Source organism: Aspergillus eucalypticola, assembly GCF_003184535.1.
Source record: "Aspergillus eucalypticola CBS 122712 chromosome Unknown BO83scaffold_2, whole genome shotgun sequence".
NCBI lineage: Eukaryota > Fungi > Ascomycota > Eurotiomycetes > Eurotiales > Aspergillaceae > Aspergillus > Aspergillus eucalypticola.
The window spans coordinates 267,037-288,418 of NW_020290276.1; the positions used below are offsets into that span (position 1 = coordinate 267,037).

General features: G+C 49.0%; 7 protein-coding genes across 7 annotated transcripts; 4 read left to right on the forward strand and 3 right to left on the reverse strand.

Moving 5' to 3' along the window:
- Nucleotides 1–2,554: 2,554 nt before the first annotated feature.
- BO83DRAFT_352200 (glycoside hydrolase family 28 protein) lies at nt 2,555–3,778 on the forward strand (the record flags this gene model as incomplete). Its single annotated transcript, XM_025528983.1, has 3 exons — nt 2,555–2,782; nt 2,837–3,256; nt 3,320–3,778. 3 exons carry the CDS (start codon nt 2,555–2,557, stop codon nt 3,776–3,778), a joined length of 1,107 nt encoding a protein of 368 aa, XP_025392573.1.
- Nucleotides 3,779–5,731: 1,953 nt separating this feature from the next.
- BO83DRAFT_384456 (uncharacterized protein) lies at nt 5,732–6,043 on the forward strand (the record flags this gene model as incomplete). The annotated part of the gene is made up of 1 exon (XM_025532588.1): nt 5,732–6,043. One exon carries the CDS (start codon nt 5,732–5,734, stop codon nt 6,041–6,043), a length of 312 nt encoding a protein of 103 aa, XP_025392574.1.
- Nucleotides 6,044–8,815: 2,772 nt separating this feature from the next.
- On the reverse strand, nt 8,816–10,601 carry BO83DRAFT_404961 (putative flavin-containing amine oxidasedehydrogenase). Its single transcript, XM_025533765.1, has 3 exons — nt 10,537–10,601; nt 9,100–10,461; nt 8,816–9,040 (listed from the first exon to the last, which is right to left on the reverse strand). The coding sequence occupies exons 1-3, from the start codon at nt 10,594–10,596 to the stop codon at nt 8,897–8,899; spliced, it is 1,566 nt and encodes a 521-aa protein (XP_025392575.1). The 5' UTR covers nt 10,597–10,601; the 3' UTR covers nt 8,816–8,896.
- Nucleotides 10,602–11,011: 410 nt separating this feature from the next.
- Nucleotides 11,012–12,575, reverse strand: BO83DRAFT_395060 (tannase-domain-containing protein; the record flags this gene model as incomplete). The annotated part of the gene is made up of 5 exons (XM_025533051.1): nt 11,012–11,058; nt 11,082–11,278; nt 11,435–11,807; nt 11,939–12,482; nt 12,549–12,575. The coding sequence occupies 5 exons, from the start codon at nt 12,573–12,575 to the stop codon at nt 11,012–11,014; spliced, it is 1,188 nt and encodes a 395-aa protein (XP_025392576.1).
- Nucleotides 12,576–13,390: 815 nt separating this feature from the next.
- Nucleotides 13,391–16,250, forward strand: BO83DRAFT_422670 (uncharacterized protein; the record flags this gene model as incomplete). The annotated part of the gene is made up of 2 exons (XM_025535050.1): nt 13,391–13,489; nt 14,946–16,250. The coding sequence occupies 2 exons, from the start codon at nt 13,391–13,393 to the stop codon at nt 16,248–16,250; spliced, it is 1,404 nt and encodes a 467-aa protein (XP_025392577.1).
- Nucleotides 16,251–16,548: 298 nt separating this feature from the next.
- Nucleotides 16,549–18,410, reverse strand: BO83DRAFT_449377 (MFS general substrate transporter; the record flags this gene model as incomplete). Its single annotated transcript, XM_025536744.1, has 7 exons — nt 16,549–16,749; nt 16,811–17,218; nt 17,289–17,658; nt 17,718–17,876; nt 17,926–18,050; nt 18,098–18,191; nt 18,244–18,410. 7 exons carry the CDS (start codon nt 18,408–18,410, stop codon nt 16,549–16,551), a joined length of 1,524 nt encoding a protein of 507 aa, XP_025392578.1.
- An 835-nt stretch (nt 18,411–19,245) lies between these two features.
- On the forward strand, nt 19,246–21,012 carry BO83DRAFT_449382 (M20 family metallopeptidase). The gene is made up of 5 exons (XM_025536745.1): nt 19,246–19,615; nt 19,674–20,056; nt 20,136–20,525; nt 20,575–20,702; nt 20,750–21,012. Exons 1-5 carry the CDS (start codon nt 19,502–19,504, stop codon nt 20,977–20,979), a joined length of 1,245 nt encoding a protein of 414 aa, XP_025392579.1. The 5' UTR covers nt 19,246–19,501; the 3' UTR covers nt 20,980–21,012.
- The last annotated feature ends 370 nt before the right edge of the window (nt 21,013–21,382 follow it).

Here is a 21,382-nt window from a genome sequence, read left to right on the forward strand (position 1 = left end):
CGAGGATTCGAAGCCGTGGCGTTGGAATGAAAAGACTGACTGAGATGAGTTAGTGAGAAGTCGAATGCTGCTGCTTCAGTCTCCCCATTACACACATTGTTGTACTGATTAGCGTGTAACCCCAACTCCCTACTGCGTCGTTGATGCCGTCGGAGATGTTCGTGGTTGCCCCCTTCCTTTAAACGTATACTGTAAGCTAAATCTGTTATCGTAAATTTGCGACCAACTATACTGGCACTAATGCGAATTCAGAACGGCTTTGCATGTTGATGTCACGCCCCTGACTGCTAGGATTAGGATATGTCGCTCAAGTGCCACTCTTGAACACACTGGGAGAAGATACCGTTACGCTGAAGTGCATTTCCTGCTTCTCCGTATAAGGGGCCCCAGGACCATACCACCCACAGCTCCCCAGGCCAGTCCCACCATAGCCAAGACTTCGACAGGGTAGGCAGGAACGAGTACGCGCCAGCTAAGTCTTGGTACTGTGTGGCTAACAACTTGCAAAATACACCGCCACTTCTTCTGTATTCTTGTTGACTCTTCGTTGAGGGACGTTGCCTCGCATGCAGACGCCCAAGAGCTTCTCGCTTCGCCGGTAATATGGGGAAATCACCAAAGAAGAAATAATTTTTCGAGATTGTAAATGAATTAATCTCGACTTCGACTGTACCCTAGACCATTTTCCGATCTCATGTTACGAAATACGAAAAATACGAGAAAACATGCATATTGCCCCCCTCAGAGGGCGCTGCACCGGACAAGTCCAAGTCCGAGACCCAGTACTGCCTCTATAGCCGACGATAGTGGACGGGGCATGGTACACACCCCCTAGAACCCCCCGGAAGCAGATGGCTTGCGAATCCCGTTCTGCCAAGAAAGACAGATAAGTTAAGCTCATTTATGGGTGGACAATTGTGCTTGACTCTGATAATAGTTTTAGAATCCCGCGAATACCACCAGCCTTGAATCTCTTAGCTATCTTAGACCTGCTCCACTCTGGTGTGCCCCAGCAACTCAAGAATCTGTAAAAGATGCATTCTGCTTCGTGGAAAAACCTTAGTCGATGAACTCCGTGCCTAAAGCAGTTCGCTCTTGCAGGGCCCTACGGGTTGATCGACACAGCTCCTTCGCTTGGATGAAAGGACATGAGCCAGTGATTTAGCATGTATTGGCTACAGGTGTATAATGATGCTCGACAGAGTGCAGTGATTAGCTCCAGCAAGAACGGATCGTATCAGTTTACTGGCGGTTGAGACCGCTCGGAGTTCGACAACACTTAATATCGCGGTTTTCTTGGCAGAAAGAAGTCCAGTCCAGAGCTGACCTCGACACGGGTGAGATATGTGTGACAAATTAACTGATTTTAGAAGGCAGATATTGATTACCCTGCCATGCACAGCATCACTTTGTTCCAACCAGTGTGATCCCCTGGAAGTACAACGGGGTTGAGGTTTCACACTTCCATGGGTCCAGGTTAGGGTTGGCGCCGACCCACTGCGGGCCCGGAAGATGAAGAAATTGAAGGCGAGAATAGAAAGATTCCTGCGACGCCACAGCCCACATTATCATCCCACCGCATTACCCCATGGACTTGTAAGACATAAGATGATGAGAAGGTCGGCTACCGGAGAAGCTGGCATGATCGCGTATCGGAAGAATGTCTGCGTTCGTGTACACGACATCCCTAAAATTTATCCGATGATCACCCGAGGAACCAGGGTCGGACCCCTGAAAGGAATGTCGCCGAAAGGATCAATTATATTGATTCGCGGACCCTGTAAATGCCCTAAAGGGTCTTTGCCAGAGTCTCGAGAGTGGGATCGGCAGTGGCAGTTTCTAGTCTCGTCAGTGTGGTCTACTCCGACCGATCCGTAGTGTTGGTGGGTCCCAAAGCAGTCTATATCGATATCATCACCAAATTCCAAGGACCATCGGATGACGAGGAATATGCATTGGCACTGAGAACTGCCGACATGATACATGCCCTGCCGGTGCATCCACCAAGCATGTTGCGACAGAGTGAAACAGCGTGGATAAGCTGGATGGGGCCGATGGAGGAAGAGAGCAAGACATGGCATCAGCAGTGGAGATGCCGAGCAGTGCCGAGAGCCGCCGATGCTTCGACCTTCAGCCCAAGCGTCAATCAATGCCTTCTTGGGTCAAAGTTGGCCGGACTGTAAGCCCGTTAGCGTCTGAGATACGCCGGATGACACGAACCTTGGTGCTTACCAATGCTGCGATGCATGCAGTGCCGGCGGTATCCCTGGCTGAAGCGCCCATCGCCGTTAGAGATTGATACCCGGGTGGATCGGAGGGTCCTCGTGGTCTTTCCACCAATAATGGGGGTATCTCACTGCCTTGTTCAGGAACAGAAGCTTAGCATGATTCAGTATTTCACGTATAAAACTCTCCAGGACTTCCGTCGTTGAGATGCTCTATCCAACAACACCTCACTCTTCCACTCCTTGTTCTTTCTTTCTGTTGACCAGACCCCGTCCATTCTTTTGATCGAAACCTGTTCTGTTGACCAGAACCTATTCAAACAATCACCATGCACTCCTACCAGCTTCTTGGCCTGGCCGCTGTCGGCTCCCTCGTCTCTGCTGCTCCCGCTCCTTCTCGCGTCTCCGAGTTCGCTAAGAAGGCCTCTACCTGCACTTTCACCTCTGCCTCTGAGGCCAGCGAGAGCATCTCCAGCTGCTCCAATGTCGTCCTGAGCAGCATTGAGGTCCCCGCTGGTGAGACCCTCGACCTGTCCGACGCTGCTGATGGCTCCACCGTATGTATTTCTCAGCTTCCTCTTCACCTTCGCCAATATGCTAATATCACCTAGATCACCTTCGAGGGTACTACTTCTTTCGGCTACAAGGAGTGGAAGGGTCCCCTGATCCGCTTCGGTGGTAAGGATCTGACCGTCACCATGGCCAACGGCGCTGTCATCGACGGTGACGGTTCCCGTTGGTGGGACAGCAAGGGCACCAACGGTGGCAAGACCAAGCCCAAGTTCATGTACATCCACGATGTTGAGGACTCCACCTTCAAGGGCATCAACATCAAGAACACCCCCGTCCAGGCCATCAGTGTCCAGGCTACCAACGTCCACCTGAACGACTTCACCATCGACAACTCCGACGGTGATGACAACGGTGGCCACAACACCGACGGTTTCGATATCAGCGAGTCGACCGGTGTCTACATCAGCGGTGCTACCGTCAAGAACCAGGACGACTGCATTGCCATCAACTCTGGCGAGGTACGATATCCTCACCACCACAGCCGTTTAATCAGTACACATCGCTAACGATTATGATTACAGAGCATCTCTTTCACCGGCGGTACCTGCTCCGGTGGCCACGGTCTCTCCATCGGATCCGTCGGTGGCCGTGATGACAACACCGTCAAGAACGTGACCATCTCCGACTCCACTGTCAGCGACTCTGCCAACGGTGTCCGCATCAAGACTATCTACAAGGAGACCGGCGATGTCAGCGAGATCACCTACTCTAACATCCAGCTCTCCGGCATCACCAAGTACGGTATCGTCATCGAGCAGGACTACGAGAACGGCTCCCCCACCGGCACCCCCTCCACTGGTATCCCCATCACCGATGTCACCGTTGACGGTATCACCGGTACTCTTGAGGACGACGCTACCCAGGTCTACATCCTTTGCGGTGACGGCTCTTGCTCCGACTGGACCTGGTCCGGTGTTGACCTCTCCGGTGGCAAGGCCAGCGATGACTGCGAGAACGTTCCTTCCGGTGCTTCTTGCTAAATTACTCGTTTTAGAGGCGAGGCTAGACGGCGTTTTTAGGACGTCTGGTTGTATATATCGATCCAATTGACATGTACTAGTTAGGTAGGATTACTGCCATAGTGTTAGTGAATAATGGAGCTTTGCTCGTTATATGAATCATTGAAGACATGAATAGTTTGGTAGAGGGAATGGCCTTGGCATCAATTAATGCCTGGCGATGAAGTAATTCGCGAGGTGAATTAGAGCGCGCATTTCGTGGTATATAAGCCGTCATCCATCACGCTCTACAAATTTCTCTCTTATATATTTCAATTTATGAACCACAGCTTCCCCTCAGACCAACAAGGTCCTTCTTTATTTATGTCATATACCAGACTATATCTTGATTCCTGCATGATAAGGAATAAGAGCATGTTTGAGCAGTGTGCAGGAAGGCAACCTTGAAGTAATAATAAATAATATACTGCCACGTGCCCACAGAATTTCTACATGAATGTTGTCCTCCGCCGTCTAGAGATTCATAGTTTGACTTGATGTTCCTAGTCCACAACGGGGAATATCCTAGTGCTGTTTTCATAAGAAGCAAGATCATATCGAAACATTGGCGTGACGAAGAGAGATCAGTTACGGCCACGGACCACGAAGAGAATACAGTGGAAGCAAGTCATTATACGGATACAGATGCAATTATTCGAAGCGCAGGCTGTGACCAGAGCAGAGCAGAAAGCATTTCGACCTGAGTGCGGAGAAGGAGCAAGTGCTCTTGTTCAACTCCATCACAAGAGTTACTGATGTGGATGGCTATGCCAAAGCCCGGAAGGCATCCCCTCGTTGACCCAGTAATGCGGCCAAGCGACCCATAAAGGCGAAGAGACTTGAACATCTTGCTACACCAACGAAGTATACCCACTGCATTCAAGTCAACACTGCCGTCAACAATTCCTCACTCCACTTCTTCTTGAACATGCACTGGCACAGAGTAACTCTGAATTTCCTGCAAAATGACCTTCATTCTCCGCTTCCTTCATTGTGGACAGTGACACAAAAGATCAGCGGAGTGCCAATGCCAACTTGTAAAACTGCTACTTACTGATAATCGGCGCAATAAATACCTCTATTGACATACTCACCTGCTGGTGGACGAGATTTTAAGCGCATCCTCTACCCCGTGGTGCATCATCGGGGCAAGGCCAGCCTATTAGCGGATCAAAGCGCAACCCGGGCTTTGTGCTTGGTCAATCTCTGTGACATCATCCGCGGTGAAAGTGTCCTGTCTAGGCCTGTCAAATACTAGGAGCGTTATTCTTATCGAATACAGGTCCAAAGTGACAAGCCCCTCATGGAAACCCGCCAAAGAGCCGGCTTCATTAGAGGGAAGCTCACCGGAACACATCGCACCTTCAAGGGAGGCATTGAAAGCGCCCGGAGACTGCGGTGATCACATCATATCAGCCATCGAAAAGCCGGCATAAACCTTGGGCAGTCGAGGCATGGTGCGCAAAGACGAAAAGCGAGTATGACCCACTGAACCCCTCCCGACTGACTTGCCCGGAAACCTGAATGGCCTCTTTGAGATTGCAGTCTCTGACGAGGCACACATGCTGCGAAGCCCGACATATGGCCTGTCCTTTGCCGCCGCGGAAGGGGTACATTCAAATATTGGGGTTCTAACGCCAAGAATATCATATTAATGCAGTTGGAGTTTGATAGAAACCTCATTGCTTCATATACAACGGGTAAAACATCACCATCTGACTAGCTCGACAGGACAAAACGAAGGCTGAATTGCACAGAAATTGGCAGATTTCCTACGCTTACCGGACCTTCTCAGTAATTTGCCCATAGTTCTCGGTTGAAGATGGATATGCTCAACTATGCACACGCTATACATCCTGCCAAGTTGTACCGGCGCAAGTTTATGCGTCGGATCAAATCCCAGAGGTATTTGGAAGTCAAGGTCTAGCTTCATTAATGGAACATGAATTACTTCTGGGGGTGTTGAACGTTGTTATCGACGCCTGGGAAATGAAATTCCACCTTCTCGAGGTTCAAGGCTCCGAAGAAGAAGGAATTTGGTACTATCGCCAGAACCCAGAATCAGACGTCACCAAGCGGCATCCCGAAATGCCATGTTTTTGGACCAATGAAGGCAGGCGGGAATACACACAGTGGGAATCCCACAACCGGGTGCTCTTCGACGACGTCGACCGCATATGTCGTCTCCTCAAGGCCTCGAAGAGTGCCCCCTCACCCACTCGAACAATGGGCAGCAAAGCTTGGTAATGTCAGTAACAAATTGAAGGTTCTGGATTATTTCGGGACTCTTAGCTTCACATACGGGAGCAGAATCGCAGGCACAAAGATGATATAGACTGATACAGACTTTCAGCTACTCAGAAAATGCATAAGTTATATTATGAGGGCGCGACGGGATAGCTGCTAGAGGCGGAATAGAAAGCTCAGAGTCATGAGAGGACACTGCCAACTCGATACAGGTGTTTTCAAACGCTTACTTAGTGTTTACCAAGATTGCGTACCATGTTGCTACTAATTCTTCGTGAAAAATCCTACCAAGCAAGGATAGGCCGAGAGATTGGACATATTTCCCAGGTGAAGGAGTATATGTCAAGACGAAGGGTCAAAGATATATGGATTTGGTCTATCTAGATCTCAAGAAGATGGTTGGTGATTGGAAGAGGTGGTAGTCAGAGGCCACGCAGGAAGAAGAGGGGAAGGATCAGCTGACAGCTGCCTGGCTGCAGTGAATGTCTCAACAGTATATATGAGTGCGACACTGATAGAAAAGGGGCTAAACCATGCCATTCTTCACGTTGGCTTGAGCTCCAAGGAGTGCAGTAACATGGCCATATGGTTTGTAACGGAGTGAGCGAGTTGCATGTTCCTACTCAAGGGTTATCTAGTCCATCTAGCGGACATCAACCCACCTCTGTGAAAAGGTATTCACCCGGCAGCCAAATAATTGCATGGTCTTAGCCATGAGCTACCTTATAAGCTCAGCCGGGCTTAATCTGCAGGCACTTTGCCGGAATGTGCACCTTCTCTTCCGGCCACCTCTAGAGATATCCAGAAATAGGCCGTTGGGCGGGCGCGCCGCGTGGGTCATAAACGAACTGGTCTTGTCAATTTCACCATGGGCAACCTCCAGTAGTTTGTCATAAATAAGGTGCGGGGGACTGCATAGCATATTGGCTGTAGACAATGCAGGGACAAATATTTGCACATCTTCTGTACGTTCATTCGTAATATATTAGCCGTAATTGTACCTTTTGTATCCTAGTACAATGTTTGTACGTGAATTGGTCTCATCGCCAACCGGAGAATCAAATATTTTTTTTTAACCACATCTACTCGCTCGTCTTAGGTGGGGAACGGAACAAACAGTGTACCAGAGTGTCTACCGCTCAAAGACGTGAATCTAATATTGTACCGAAAGCCGAGACTACATAGTCAGGGGAAAGACCAAAGGAGGGAGTGGACGAATATACGAAGGGTAGATAAGGCAAGAAACGCCTGTCTTGTATACCTTCTCATAGTAAAATTCGATTTGATTCTTTGGGAAATCAGTCTCCATCTAGAATGTGGATTCAAGTTCCGTCATCCTATCTGCTGTCATATCCGCTGTGCTTGACTTCGTAAACCGACCAAAAGACTACGGGAGAATTGGCAGCACACCGGCATTCTCGTATGCACGCTTGGTGTTAAGCCATGACTGGTAGGTATCATCGCTGTGGTTCCAACCAAACTGACGTGCTTTCACAACCGTACTGATGAAAGGGATTATATACGGCATGAATATAATATACCTAATATACCAGTTCATGAGCTGGAAGGCATCCAGCTGAATACCTCTAGATTACTACTATACTTGGCGACAATGCGCTCCCATACAGGCTTCTTGTCTTGAGCCTACTCGGTCAGATCAAATAGTTGTATTGCCTCAGTAGAAGCCTCGAACTTGTCCATTGGAACCTGGAAGTATCCGGCTAATAAATGCCAGAGAAACTTCCCGACAATCACATCCCCATCATCATGCAGGTGTCGCCTTTGACGGTGCGGATCGTTTAGTCTTAAGATGTGGTGTTTGGAATCATTCTTGATGTATGCATCGATGTGATCGTACAGCGATTGTGTCTCGTTGCATGTACATGGGGGGTGGGGCGAGAGACGTCGCTGAGGGCGGAGAATATACGCATGCATCTTCGTCTAGTTCCACGCCATATTCTGTATTGCTGTTCTTATTTGGGAATGACTTCAGCTCACATATATGGCTGCTGAATCATAAGAGACTGTTGAACTCTGCAAAGTATGTTTTTACCGTATGCCACATGCTATCCATTTTTGACCGATTTGGTTCGAGACCGCAGGAGTAGCCACAGATGAGAGAGATGCTTGGGGATAGAGAAAGATTCATGATGGCCGCACAATATTGTCTATTATCTGATTACTACTTCTTCTCTTGTCTTTTTCTTTTCCCCTCACCCCTCGCACGCAGTCCTACACTTTTATTATGTCCACCAATGAAAAGTACTGAAGATCTTGCAAGTGATACAAGATGATAAGACAAGCAGCTGTCCGCCAGTGAAATCCAAGCCGAATGTGCATATATAACTACGTAAATTAGATTTATTGGACGATGGTGATATATCCGCTACCACAAAGCTGTGTATGACGTCTACTTCTACTACCAATAACCCCTTCGGGCCTCATACAGGTCCCGGGTTGTACTATCTCTCTAAGATCTTCATTCCTCCCAAGCTGGGGAACAGTGAGGACAGTCAGCCCCTCGAAATATCTAAAAAAGAGTATTTGGTCAATGGTGATTTCTATCCCTGGCAGAAGGGTTATCCGTTCTGGCTCTTTCCTAATTTACTAGCACGCGCATAGACAACACCCTTTTGCTTACTTTTAACGCACCATGAGACCCCAATGACTGACCCTAATGGTGAGTGGATGCAGTTGCTGTGTTCATACCAGGTCAATAGAGTTTTACTAGGTAAGTGCATTGCCCTAATATTTCCACACTGCACCCTTCATGCTTACTTGCCTACATAAACATGGATGGGTAGATACAACCTAACGAACGAATGAAGGCCCTGTGTACCCCTAAATCCACACTTATCTCCGCCTATACCTCTTCCCATGACTCACAAGCAAAAACTTAGCAAAGAAATCCTCCGCAAAATCATCAAAGGGCACATATTCCGCCCCAAGTCGATATGCAGCCGCAATGCCCGATATACAAGCTATCTCATGCATATTCTGCCTGCCATCAGTATCTGAAACACACACCCACAACCGTGAAAAGTCTAAGTACTCACCACCATCGTCCAACTCCCCGCATACAATGTCCGATTCTTCCCATTAATGAACATCATCCCCGGCACCACACGTATATAATGCTGCCAATTATGTCCGAATTGATGCCACCATTTCTTCGCAATAATCTTATCTTTGTCGATGCTTTCCCACGTCCATAGATCCGACTCTTTTTTATTCAAAAAGATCGTCTGATACACATGCCGATCTGGCTCCAACGACAGAGCCCCCTCCCCCAACGCCTCCCGAAACTGATGCTGATAATTCGAACAATCGAAGCCCATCTCGATCTTCTGCGGATCCTGCTCATACGAATGCGTATAGTACATAGGCGCAAACCCCTCCCACCCGTCCTTCCGACAGCGCGGTGTCTGCTTCGCGAACGAGATCTGCTCGTTGCGCGCCTCGCTCGACGCCTTCCCGCACAAATCACTCTTATACCTCGTTTCGAAGATACTATTGAAGTAGTCCGCATCGCTATGCGTGACCGTAACATCATCGTAGAACCTCACGCCACCCAGAACATACTTCTCCCTCCACGTCGCATGCCTACCCAGCAACTTCTTCGCCTCATCAGCCGGCACACACAGCACAAGCTCATCAAAGTGCTCATCATGCATCACCCCCTCCCACCTTCTCTCACCCTCTTCCCCCCTATCCCAAACCCTCAAGTCCACCCCCTTCTTAGTATCCCTCCCCAATATCTCCACCTCCGTACCCAACCTCACCCTCACCCCCTTACTCTCCCCCAAATCCGCCACCCAATCGCTATAAAACCTTCCCAGTTCCGGAAACGTGTACATCTCCGGCCGATTCGGCAACAGCATATCGGGATCAAAATCCCACAATCTCATCTGCGGATCATCAAACAGCCTTTCCAATAACACACTCGACACATTCGGCGTCTGGTTCCCCGTGCCCAAGAACAGTGCAATGAGCGGAAGAACCATCTTACTTCCGAACTCTGCACTGAACCTGAACAGCCGAAGTACAATCTTGATGGGCAGTATTCCCAGGAATGGCATCAACCGCTTAATCCACTTCAGCACGCGGCCGAGTTTCTCGATCTCGGCGGAGTATCTGTCCACGAGTGGAGAAGGGAACATATTGGTGAAGAAGCTGTCGGGACCTTTGCCGAAGGATACTTGGAGTTGAACGGGTTGAGGCTCGTATCCGTAGCGTCGGAAGAAGTTGAATGTGTGACGGAATATGGATGAGCCGCCTTGTACGCCGTCGTTGAGCCAGGTTGCGCCGTGGTTTGACGGCAGGGGGATCGAGGTTGCTTGGCCGCCGGCGTGGGGAGCGGAGTCGAAGAGGTGGATTTCGAATTTGTCTGGGTGTTGAGATAGGGTAGAGGCGCAGGACTGCGTGGGTTTTGGTAGTTAGTCGGGGTTCGGAATGGGTTGGGGATGGTAAGGGAGGGAAGGAGAGGACTGTACCATGCCTGCTGCCCCGGCACCTATGATGGCAACTTTCTTTCGAGGAGACGCTGATGCCATGGTCAATCGGTGTTTTCACTTGTTCATGGTTGAAGAGAGAATGCAGTTCGAGAGGATGTGATGTTGTCTAGGAGGAAACTGAAACACTAATCATGACGTCAGGTGGACTTCCGCTTCGGGTAATCTGTATACTCGGCATGAGGGGGAAGTAGTACAGGACTATTGTCTATGTTCTATCTTGTCATCCTTATAGCGCCATGAGGACCCTAATAATATAGATGGAAGCCATAGCCGAGTACATTTGTGAAGAGATTCTAGAACCTGAGTGAGAATAAGCCATATTTGAAGCTAGTCCAGAATGAAGCACAGTAGATTAAGAGTAATACTGAGACTAGACTAAATTAAGGCTGTAGTAATGCTAGAGTGCAGTCAAAAGAGTGTGAAACACAATCAAAGAACGCGTGCGCTGAACAATCTAGTGGCAGACAAATGATGAAGCAATTGTAGGGTCTCTCCTACATACTGCGCAGTAGCAGGATAGGGACAGAGGATCCTTGACATCCCACCATTCTCAGAGACAGAATGCAGATGATCAGGAGCAATGCCTTCTTCAACCCATGCCATTAATGACTCCATCAAAAGAGTTGGAGCCGGTCCCTTTCCATTACCACAGTGTTCGACTCCTGGCGCCTCAAAATAGAGATAAAAATCCTGGACTGATGGATCACGCAGTTGGACCTTTCTGTAGTAGTCCACAGAGCCATTTGGAGGAACTTGCCAATCAGCTAAGCCATGTCAATGGATAATCTTTCCCCCTCTATTCTTGAAGTCGTAGAGATCGGGATTATTAGCATCGGTAATTGCTTTGTATCCGGTGATGGATTGATAGAAGAGGGACTCAAACTCAGCTTGATCCATGTCAACCAAGTCGATATTGGGATCTTGGGCAACAAAAAATTGCAGCCAATCCACGCTCAAGTAATCGGGCAAAGAATGACATCGGTGATTCCCAATATCATCGGTAGCAGTACAGATCGTATAGTTCCATGGCGTACCCTGATTGAAACCGTACCACAAAGGGGTCCCATCTTTAGCAGTTAGACCTGCCCAGTATGACACTGCAAGTAATGCCACTTCCGCAGTAATTATACTGGGGATACTTTCACACCAGACCTCCATGCCTATGAGAATAAGGGGATTAAAGTTGCAAAGCGACGGCAGAGCAATTATTCCATCCACAACACCGTCCTGACCATCGCAGTAAGTGACTGCTGCATCCGTTATCTTTTCCATGACACAGGGGGAGGGATAGACCCCAAGCTGGTTCATGACGAATGTTGGCCAGTAATTTGCAGGGACGAACTGCGCCCAGTTTATGGTTGGCGCCCCCCCGCCAATATACCGTCGAATGCATCGGGCCATCGTTGGGCGATCTCCAATCCCTGCCGCCCACCAGTCGAGCAGCCGTTCCAGTAAGAGTAAGCAGGTAGTGTTCCATAGAACTCTTGTATGATATACTCGGCGAGAAGCGACAGCTCATAGAGACAGGTTGAGAAGAAATCAGCCAGTCGGGCGAAGTTCACGTGGCCCGAGGCATCTTCGAGAGCCCATGATTTTGCTGACCAAGGAATCCTGTCGTGGCCCATGTCAGACCCGGCAGCTGCAAATCCTTGATAGACAGGCAGAGCTAACGTGCCATAGTCCACAAGCCCTGCCCACCCTCCTCCTCCAACTGCCTGGAGCCGATTGTTCCATCCAGACAATGGTAACCAAACGTGCGCGTGAATCAGGTCGTCCCAGCCCGGATGTGTATAGGTAACGGTGACATTCCAAAAGCTGATAGTCACATTCTGCGACTGTATAGGATTCACCTGCACGCCCGTAATTGGGTAGTCCTGAAGTGAAAATGCGGTAATAGAAAGTATTTTCAAACCTGGAATATCCGGCTAAGGTATGTGATAGCCATTGGCAAAATGAGCGTAGAATGTTGAGAGAATAGTGGCCAAAAGCACCAATGCTTGACTTGCTTTGAGCAGCATCTAGTGTTGACAGAATGATACGAATGAGTTCAGAAAGAAATTAAATGCAGACTTATTGTAGAGACAGGTGAGCCTTTTGCAGTGCTTGCGGCATCTTGAGATCAGGAACGGCATCCAGTGGCGAAGAGGCTGGCTGCAGTTTTGAAGATGACAGTGTAGGAAGGCGCGAGGCATGAGCGCACTTCTGCTTGGACCAGGTTGCCGGTGGCTGCTGGGAAGCAGCTGCGCTACACATACAGTGTCTCATGCCTTGTCACTTTACGATTCGCTTAAACACCCGACATTTGGCTGGGAGTCTCAAGACGCTGACAAGATTTGGGGGATATACAAGTAACACAAATGAAGAAGATCCCGTCTGTCATCTAAAAATTTGCTCGCTGAGTTCAATGACTGGAAACATTCTATAGCGCCCAAACTAATTCACTGTGTTTACTATTCCAGATTAAGCCACTACAGACGGATCCATTCCAAGTGTGAGAAGTAATAACCATATCACCGCCGGTGGGTCAGGACTCCAATACACTGAATCACTAGTACCACACCACAGATCTTATCCAGACAAACAAAAAGCTTCTTTTCCAGTAACTGTATTTAAAGTACATCTTGTGTTCCCAAATTCAGTTTAACTCCCCTCATGCACTCGTTCACCAAGACATGTTCTTCTGCAACGTTCCTGCTTCTACCTGCACAACAGTTTCTTGTGAATCTATGACCAAATTAACATCGAAATAGCCAGCAAATGTACTTAAAAAGAATGCATTCGAATCTATGATGTGTAGATTTGTACCATGAAGATAACAAGTCTGACAATCAAGATGCCTGGGGAGATTGTTTATATCATCTTCAATATCCAGCGCGCTCGGTCCCCAACGAATGAGCTGCACATAGTACCATATGAGCTCCAATCCACCAAGGTCACGCTCTATCACTCTCACGGCAGCGAAATCCCGGCACACAGCCTTATACTAGTTATAGTCTTGCTTGACTCGTTTGGTAAACGGCTGTGGGCACTTTACCCACAGTTGGGGTAGCTCGGGCTCTTTGGTGTTGCCATATGCGAAGCTGAAAGAGCGCTTCAGCTCTTTATCCTGGAAGTTGTATCCTCAATAGCAGCGCAGTCGTGCTGTGCCGACACACAACCTCCGAGGACATCAGACCTAAGCTTCCACTGCTTGATAGAAATAGCCGGGATACGATTTGATGAATGATCAAAGGGATCTCTCTTCAGTTGAAGGATATCTGGCGCAGAGGAATTACCCCTTTTCTAATCACTTGTATATAGCTTGTGTAATGACCTTTCGGGCCCGAATTCCCCGTAGAACATGTCCAGTTGTGGGTGTTTGTTCAAGAATATGTATACATCTGACATGGCAATTAGTTTTGAGATCATGATATACTATCATGCTTGATTGAATCACTTACCGATGCAAAGTACGCTGCGATAGACAAGGTATCACCGGTACTGATGGCTCATAGAGTATAGTTGCGGACTGAGGCACTGGCTTAGAGAGAGGAAAGAAGTTCACGGGGAGTTGGAATGATTATTCATATGTTTCCTGGGCTGGAATATTCAATATTAGGACAAAGCAATGACACATAAGAATAGTTCAAACACAACTTAGCATGCAGAAAAACATGAGTAACTCAAAGACCAGAGATGAACGACCGTGGCTTCAACAACCCAGGGAAGACGAAAGATAGCCGCCACACCAACCCCCTTTTCTTGTCCAGCTCTAGAGGTTCCTTACTAAATGGCTCCGAAGAGACGCCTTCGAGCCGACAGTTAGGGACGTGGTGGGGTATTGATCTTATCACGGATCACCTCTCTCTGATTGCGGTAATATCTCGCAGTTTTGAGGTTCTTTACGGCCTCATCATAATGCGAGCCTTTCTTTCCTAGGCACTCATAAGCAGTTGGATACTTGTGGTCAAAGCCACAGCGATATGCGGCCACTCTGTTTATATATATATTTTTTAGCAGGTTCCAGATGAATTCACAATAAGCACTGTTCTGACTTACATATTGGCAGAGGCTATCATGTCAGCGGCCAGTCGCTCATTGAAAGCTGTGACCGTATAGCTTGGACTCGGTCGAACATTGACATGGGAGCTTGCCGGAGTGCGGATATCGCAGTTGGCGATGGGCAATCGCATCAGCTCAAGGATGCGGCGGGATCATCTTCGTTTTCTTTTCCCCTCACCTCATCTTGCTTTCTAGTACATTTGTTTTACCACCTTTCATGCTATCCTCACCACCCCCTTACCATCAACTTTTGCCTAAAAGAGACAGGATCTCAAATAATATAAATTACCGAACATGGTTAGTGTACTTCACCCTTATTGACGGTGCATGTGCTAACTTCAGATCAGGCTGTGCCCACCCTGGAAGGCATCCCGGTGGAACTGCGTATTTCAATCCTATTCACCATACCTGACCCCGGCTCACTGTGGTCGCTATTACGTGCATCGCCTGTGTACTACGAAATCTTTGAGCTAGTGAAGAGAGACCTTCTTCGGAGCCTTCTACAGAAGCACCATGCTGGCCTGGTCGACATGACCGATGCAATAGCCGCCATCCGTTCCAAAGGCTTGCACGCTTCCGAGCAGCCCAATAAAGAAAAAATCATCGCACTTCTTGAGAGCCGAAATTATAGCTACAAGACACCTCGGCCGGAAACTCCACCTGCGCAGCTTCTAGACGAACCAGCAAATACTCAGGAGACAGTGCAGTTGCTGCGTTTACATAACCAGGCCCTATTATTCCTCGAGGATTTCTGCAGAACCATTAGGCGACCGGTATGGATGGATGAGACCAGGTGGGAGAGCGACATCATACCTCTGGTCTTGACAGAGACGGAGAAACGACGCATCATTCGTGCCTTCTATCGATTGCAAATCTACGGAAATATCTTCGGTTCAATCGAACGTACTGTGGATGCGGCGTACACCTCGGAGGACAACGATTGGCAAGAGAAGCAAGATGTGTTCACTGGCGGGGAGATGTGGCGTCTGTTCTTTGGCCATATGAGTCCCTGGGAAGTTGAAGAATTCAGCTGTCTATGGGAGCACTGCTGTTACCGATACGAATCGATACTCCGCGAAGTATCCGATAGCCTAGTGCAGACAGGTTGCATGTTCTTTGACGAGCTGCCAGAAGATCAACGACCTCCACCCGGTTGCTGGTACACGGACTGTGATGATTTCGAAAGCCCAATGGATAAGAGAGAGAGCCTGACCTCGAAAGGGCCCTCACTCCTATGCAAAATCCTGCGGGAAAAACAATTCCTCGCCCGCCGGAACCTGGTCCTCGTCAACGTGCGATCATTTAGATTATATTTCTATGACTTCGGAGTCTGGCCCAGACCGACCGACAATGATCAAATGGAACTGTTCTACCCTGCAGACAAGTTCAACTTCGGCACGGACAGGAATGGACTCCGGGACTTCCTGAAATCATTACCACCATTTGAGCGGCCTAACCTAGCATGGGAGAGGATATGGCTTCGAGATGATCTCAATTTCGCCCAGGTCTTTTATGACATGTATGAGTTTGGGGCTACTAATAAGCACCGTCCGTGGCAATACGCTTTGTGGGACGACGAGAGACTCATCGAATGGAACGTACCTATTCTCTCTGATGACTATCCGTTTTGGGATCCGCGGCATGACAATTAATACCTTTGGTTCATCGATTAATGGGCCTTTTGTTGTTCATCGAGCAAGCCGTTGTTTCCTTTTTTCTGCTGATAGACCAATAATTTACATTGAACAATATTTACCCTTGCACTTGTGGATATAAGTCAATTGACCCTCAACAACCCCCTTTCTATCTACCATATTCTCAACTAATGTGCCTTTCTTTCCATCGATACCTTTACAGTTCACCCTGTTTTCATTCAACTCTATTCATCTACACCCTAGCAGTAAACAGAATTATCTGAAATCTCAAAATGTAGTGGTTCTATTATAAAACCTACACAACATATCTAAAATCCTCAATCTCCAAATCCGTCTTACTTGACAATCCCAACGCCAACTCCTGGCTCTCCGTCATCTGCCCCGGAACTCCGTACAGACGATCCCTCCGCTTATTTTCCAAAATATAATACACCAGCAAACACACCAAGAAGAATGCCCCCAACGCCAATCCCGAAGTAGCGGCCTTCATACCTGTCTACACATGACCATCATTAGCATACCGCCCCTCTATAAACAGATGGAGGAAGAAGACATACCGGATAATGAGGCTCCTCGGAGGTATAAAAGAACTGCGGCCCGACAATATTTCCCACACAGTACGCAACAAACAACAACGCGCTGGTGGTACTTCTTTTTGTGAACCCGGCGACATTCGAACTGATGATGCTCAGCGAGAGGGGAATATTGACTGCGAAGACAGCGCCCAGGGCAAGACCCGTGAGTCTGCCTCGACGGTTATCTTCGTCGAGCTTCCAGACGAGTATCATGCCGATCAGGGAGGTGAGGGTGTTGAAGATCATCATGAGGATTCGGGTGTGTGGGACGAAGGTTGCGATGCCCGCGGTGAGGATGAGGAAGACGACTTGGGCGCCGCCCAGGGGCATTTGCATGAGGAGGGAGCGGATTTGGGAGAAGCCGAAGCCGTTGATGATTATGGAGGAGAACTGATTGGTCATTGTTAGTTTGATGAAGATGGATGAGGATCTTGGAATGTATGTAGGGAAGGGGGCTTACACTAGTGATGCCACCGTTGCAGAGGTTCACGGAGAATGTATACAGCACCAAGAACCAGGTTTGAGGGTCGCGGATTGCCTGCCAGGCTTGGTCCCATCTGAATGATCCCTCGTCCGCGACACCGGTTTTGTTGGCGAGGGTGCGGTGCATGGCGATGGCGCGCTCGGGTTTGGTGAGGAAGATGGCTTTCTTGGGGGAGTCGGGGAGAAGAACGATGAGGAAGAACGAGATGAACGCTGTGATGGCGCCAAGGATGAGGAAGAGGAGTTGCCAGCTGGATACGGCGTCGGTTTTGATGCTGCCGATGCCGTAGGCTACGACACCGCCGATGACGGTGGAGATGCAGTTTCCGAGGAACCAGGCCGATTGCCTTGTTAGTTGTTAGATTGAATATCTACAATAATTGTTCTGGTTATGGGGGAGGCTTACCGTGCTGGTTGTTCCTCACGCTTGTAGAACATGCCGGTGATGAGGGAGAATCCCGGAGCAATGGCGGCTTCGCCCACTCCTAGGAAGAATCGGGCAGCCATCAAACCCCCGAAGTTCTTTGCTGCGGCATGGCACATTAGGATGCCTCCCCATATTAATCTATAGGGTATTAGTGGTATTATGGGGTAGAATTAGGGGATGCACAAACACTGAGGCACTAATGTATTTGCCAATTGGCAGACGGACGATCAGATAAGAGCTGGGCCAGCTCCAGGCAAAATACCCGAAATAGAAGACAGCAGATGTCCAGGTATATTCTTGTCCCTTGAGGTTCTGTTCCGAGTCAGTATAGATCATTCTCGTTGGAAGTGGCAACATACCAGATCCTGCCGGAGGTTGAACAGGGTAGCTTGACTCAGAGCCAGCTTGTCCATGTATTGCATCATGTAGCAGACTCCCATCAGAGGAATCAATCTTGTTCGAGCAGTGAGAAAAGAACATTCAATGCTATACAAGTTACACATACATTATGTCCAGCTTTCGCAAAACCTTTCGTTCCTGCTCTGGGGTGGCTTCCACCTCCAATACTTGTCCCAGTCCGACATCCCGGGCCAGGGTTGCTTCTTCCTTCAGTTTTAGATCGTCTAATTCGGGGGTCACCCCGGGAGGAGGGTCTGTATGTTGCTTCTCCATGATATTTTGCTTTCGTGAGAGCTGCCACGGCATGATGGCACGGGATTGATTTACCTGTTTATACTACTACCGGTACAGATGAGGCCCATCGGTTATAAGATAACCAGTGAGCAAACCTTAACCAACAGCACCCACGGAATAAAGCGCACAACTTCCGCGCGATCAGCGATTGATACACGCACCTCCACCGGGTAACTTGACAAGCCGATACCGCTCTGATGCCCTGTCTGTGCTCATCACGATGGTGGCGAGGTCGGGGACTTGGCCGTGAGTCAAATGCCGGTGATTAACTTTCCCTATCTAGTATCTGTTTACATCCGGTGGAAGATGAATGACCCAATGAAATTGGTGAAGCCATGTTGGTCGTGAATGAGGAAAACGATATCCGTGCGGTGACTTGAGTAGGTTAGAATCCGGGGTTGCGATATGGCAGCAGATCCAAGCAACGCCGTCGGCAGATGCGCCAATACGAAGCGTCGGTCGGCAAGATGACAAGCAGGTTATCGTTCATCGCAATGCCGGCAGCTGAACCGGCAACTCTCCACCACGCTTATCCTTGGGTTTCCACTGGTTCGAGAGCTCAATGCTGGGTCCATCTTCCGGAAAACTCGCGACTGCGCCTCCCCCACAGATTTGATCGTGCGGAGAAACGCCTCGTGTTGGTCAGGGACGAAGGACTCATTTAATACCTTGATCCACTGTTATCTGCCGAGCCAATGACCCTGATAAGTCTGATAGCGTTTGATAGCGTGATAGCGGAGGTATTATTAATGGCTTATGCGCAGGGTTCCCATGGTTGTCGGGGCGGATTTGATAACGACAATCTTCCGCGATGCGGGGTGCAGATGGAGTCATCGTTGCAAGTGACACTTGTTCGTAATGGTTACCCGAATTATCCTATCATGAGTATCACCTGAATGTCCGGGATTTGCCCATCTCGTCGGCCGAGGTTCTCCACGCTTATCCTTTGCCGCGATAGCAGGGCGAGGATGGGAGAGGGAAGGGCATATATGACGCCCCGGCAGACGATGTCGGGAGCTCTTCCCTGCATTTCAACCAGCTGAGAGCAAGATTGACAGACCATCGCCACAATGACTGCAACACAGACCAATACCCAAACCGTGCCAACGATCGACGAAGTGAAGGTGGCAATTGATGCAGCCTTGGAGTCGGCGAAAACATCGCTACGAGAGCTCAACCGAGAGGTAGGGCACGTAACTCTCCTTCCGCTTGGAATGATTCTGATCATCGACTCTACCACAGATCTGGTGTAATCCAGAAACAGCATACCAAGAGCACCGCGCCCATGACACTATCTGCGACTTTCTCGAGAAGCAAGGCTTCACCGTAACCCGTCACGCATACGGACTGGACACCTCTTTTGAAGCGCTCAGCGGATCGGGTGGACGCCTAATCAACTTCAATGCTGAATATGATGCACTGCCTGACATCGGCCACGCCTGTGGTCATAATCTCATCACTACCAGCAGTATGGCTGCCTTCCTAGCGCTGTCGACTGTCCTGAAACAATTTGGTATTCCCGGTCGCACTCAGCTTTTGGGTACTCCGGCAGAGGAGAATGGCGGTGGCAAGGCCAAGTTGATTGACTTGGGTGCATATAAGGGTGTAGATGTGTCATTGATGGCGTACGTATTAACCATCCCCTTATGCGGCTTATCGTATCCATTGGGTAGACTTTTCCTTTTGGCATACTGACCTTCTCAGTCACGCAGGACCCAAAGAACTATTCCCTGGCGTTGTAGCGGACAGCGTCGGTGGTGTGCGAATGAACGCTCGGAAAGAAATACATTGCGAGTTCACGGGTCGGAGTGCCCATGCGGGCGGCAACCCTTGGGAAGGAATCAATGCCCTCGACGCCTTGGTGACATCGTACAACAACGTGGCCGTACTGCGCCAGCAACTCCGCCCAGATGAGCGCATCCACTGTGCTTTCCTGGATACGCCCACGGTGGCCAACATAATTCCGTCCTACACGAAAGCGTATTGGCAGGTTCGCAGCCCGACTTTGAAGGGGTTGAACCAACTTATGGTCAAAGTGCGGAACTGCATTGAGGCAGGTGCATTGGCTACAGGTTGCGAGGCGAAAATTATTGAGTAAGTCTCTCATCAACCGGAGCAACAGCAGGTGAGCTAACCGGACCAGGAATGAGTTGTATACCGACATCAAGATCAACGACACACTATGTGACCGATATAAAGCGCACATGTCCAAGTACGACCGGAATGTCATTGCAAGTCTTGAGAAGGTCATGACAGGATCATCGGATATCGGTAGGTGTTCATACTATGTAGTCAGGGTACCTTACTGACTTCTCTAGGCAATGTGAGCTACATTGTCCCGACACTACACACCATGTTTGGTATCACGGATGAACCAGGCTCCTTCCCCCATCATCCCAAATTTGCTGCAGCGGCTGGAACCGATTACGCTCACCAGGAGGCGGTGATTGTAGGCAAGTCGCTGGCGCTGATTGGGTGGGAGATGGTGACGAGCGATGAGTTGTTCGGAATTGCGCAGAAGCAGTGGAAGGAATGTATTCAGGAGTAAGGCAGGATACACTGTCTCTACGACATTCTCGGCATCACAGCACCATCTTATCTTTCGAATATCTGCTCAGAACCACTCTCATGCTTGATGTCTTACAGACAGCCATCAGGATGTTTCTCGGTATATCCTCGGCGATATTATTCGGAGAAGGTGAAACATGGCGGCTGTCACTTTGTTTGTATACCCGATAGAAGTATAATCTTTCTCAGCGCAGATCTCGAACGCACGATTGATGACCTTGACCCTGGCGATGCGCCAGATACTAGTAGCCATGCTCAAACCACGGTGACACTCTAGCGGGCGTCACTAAGACCAGGATGTGGACGTTAGCTCTGCGACGGGGCAAAACTACCCCAAATTGAGATCAGACCCTTCTCCAAGCCTGTAGATATTCACCTTTCAG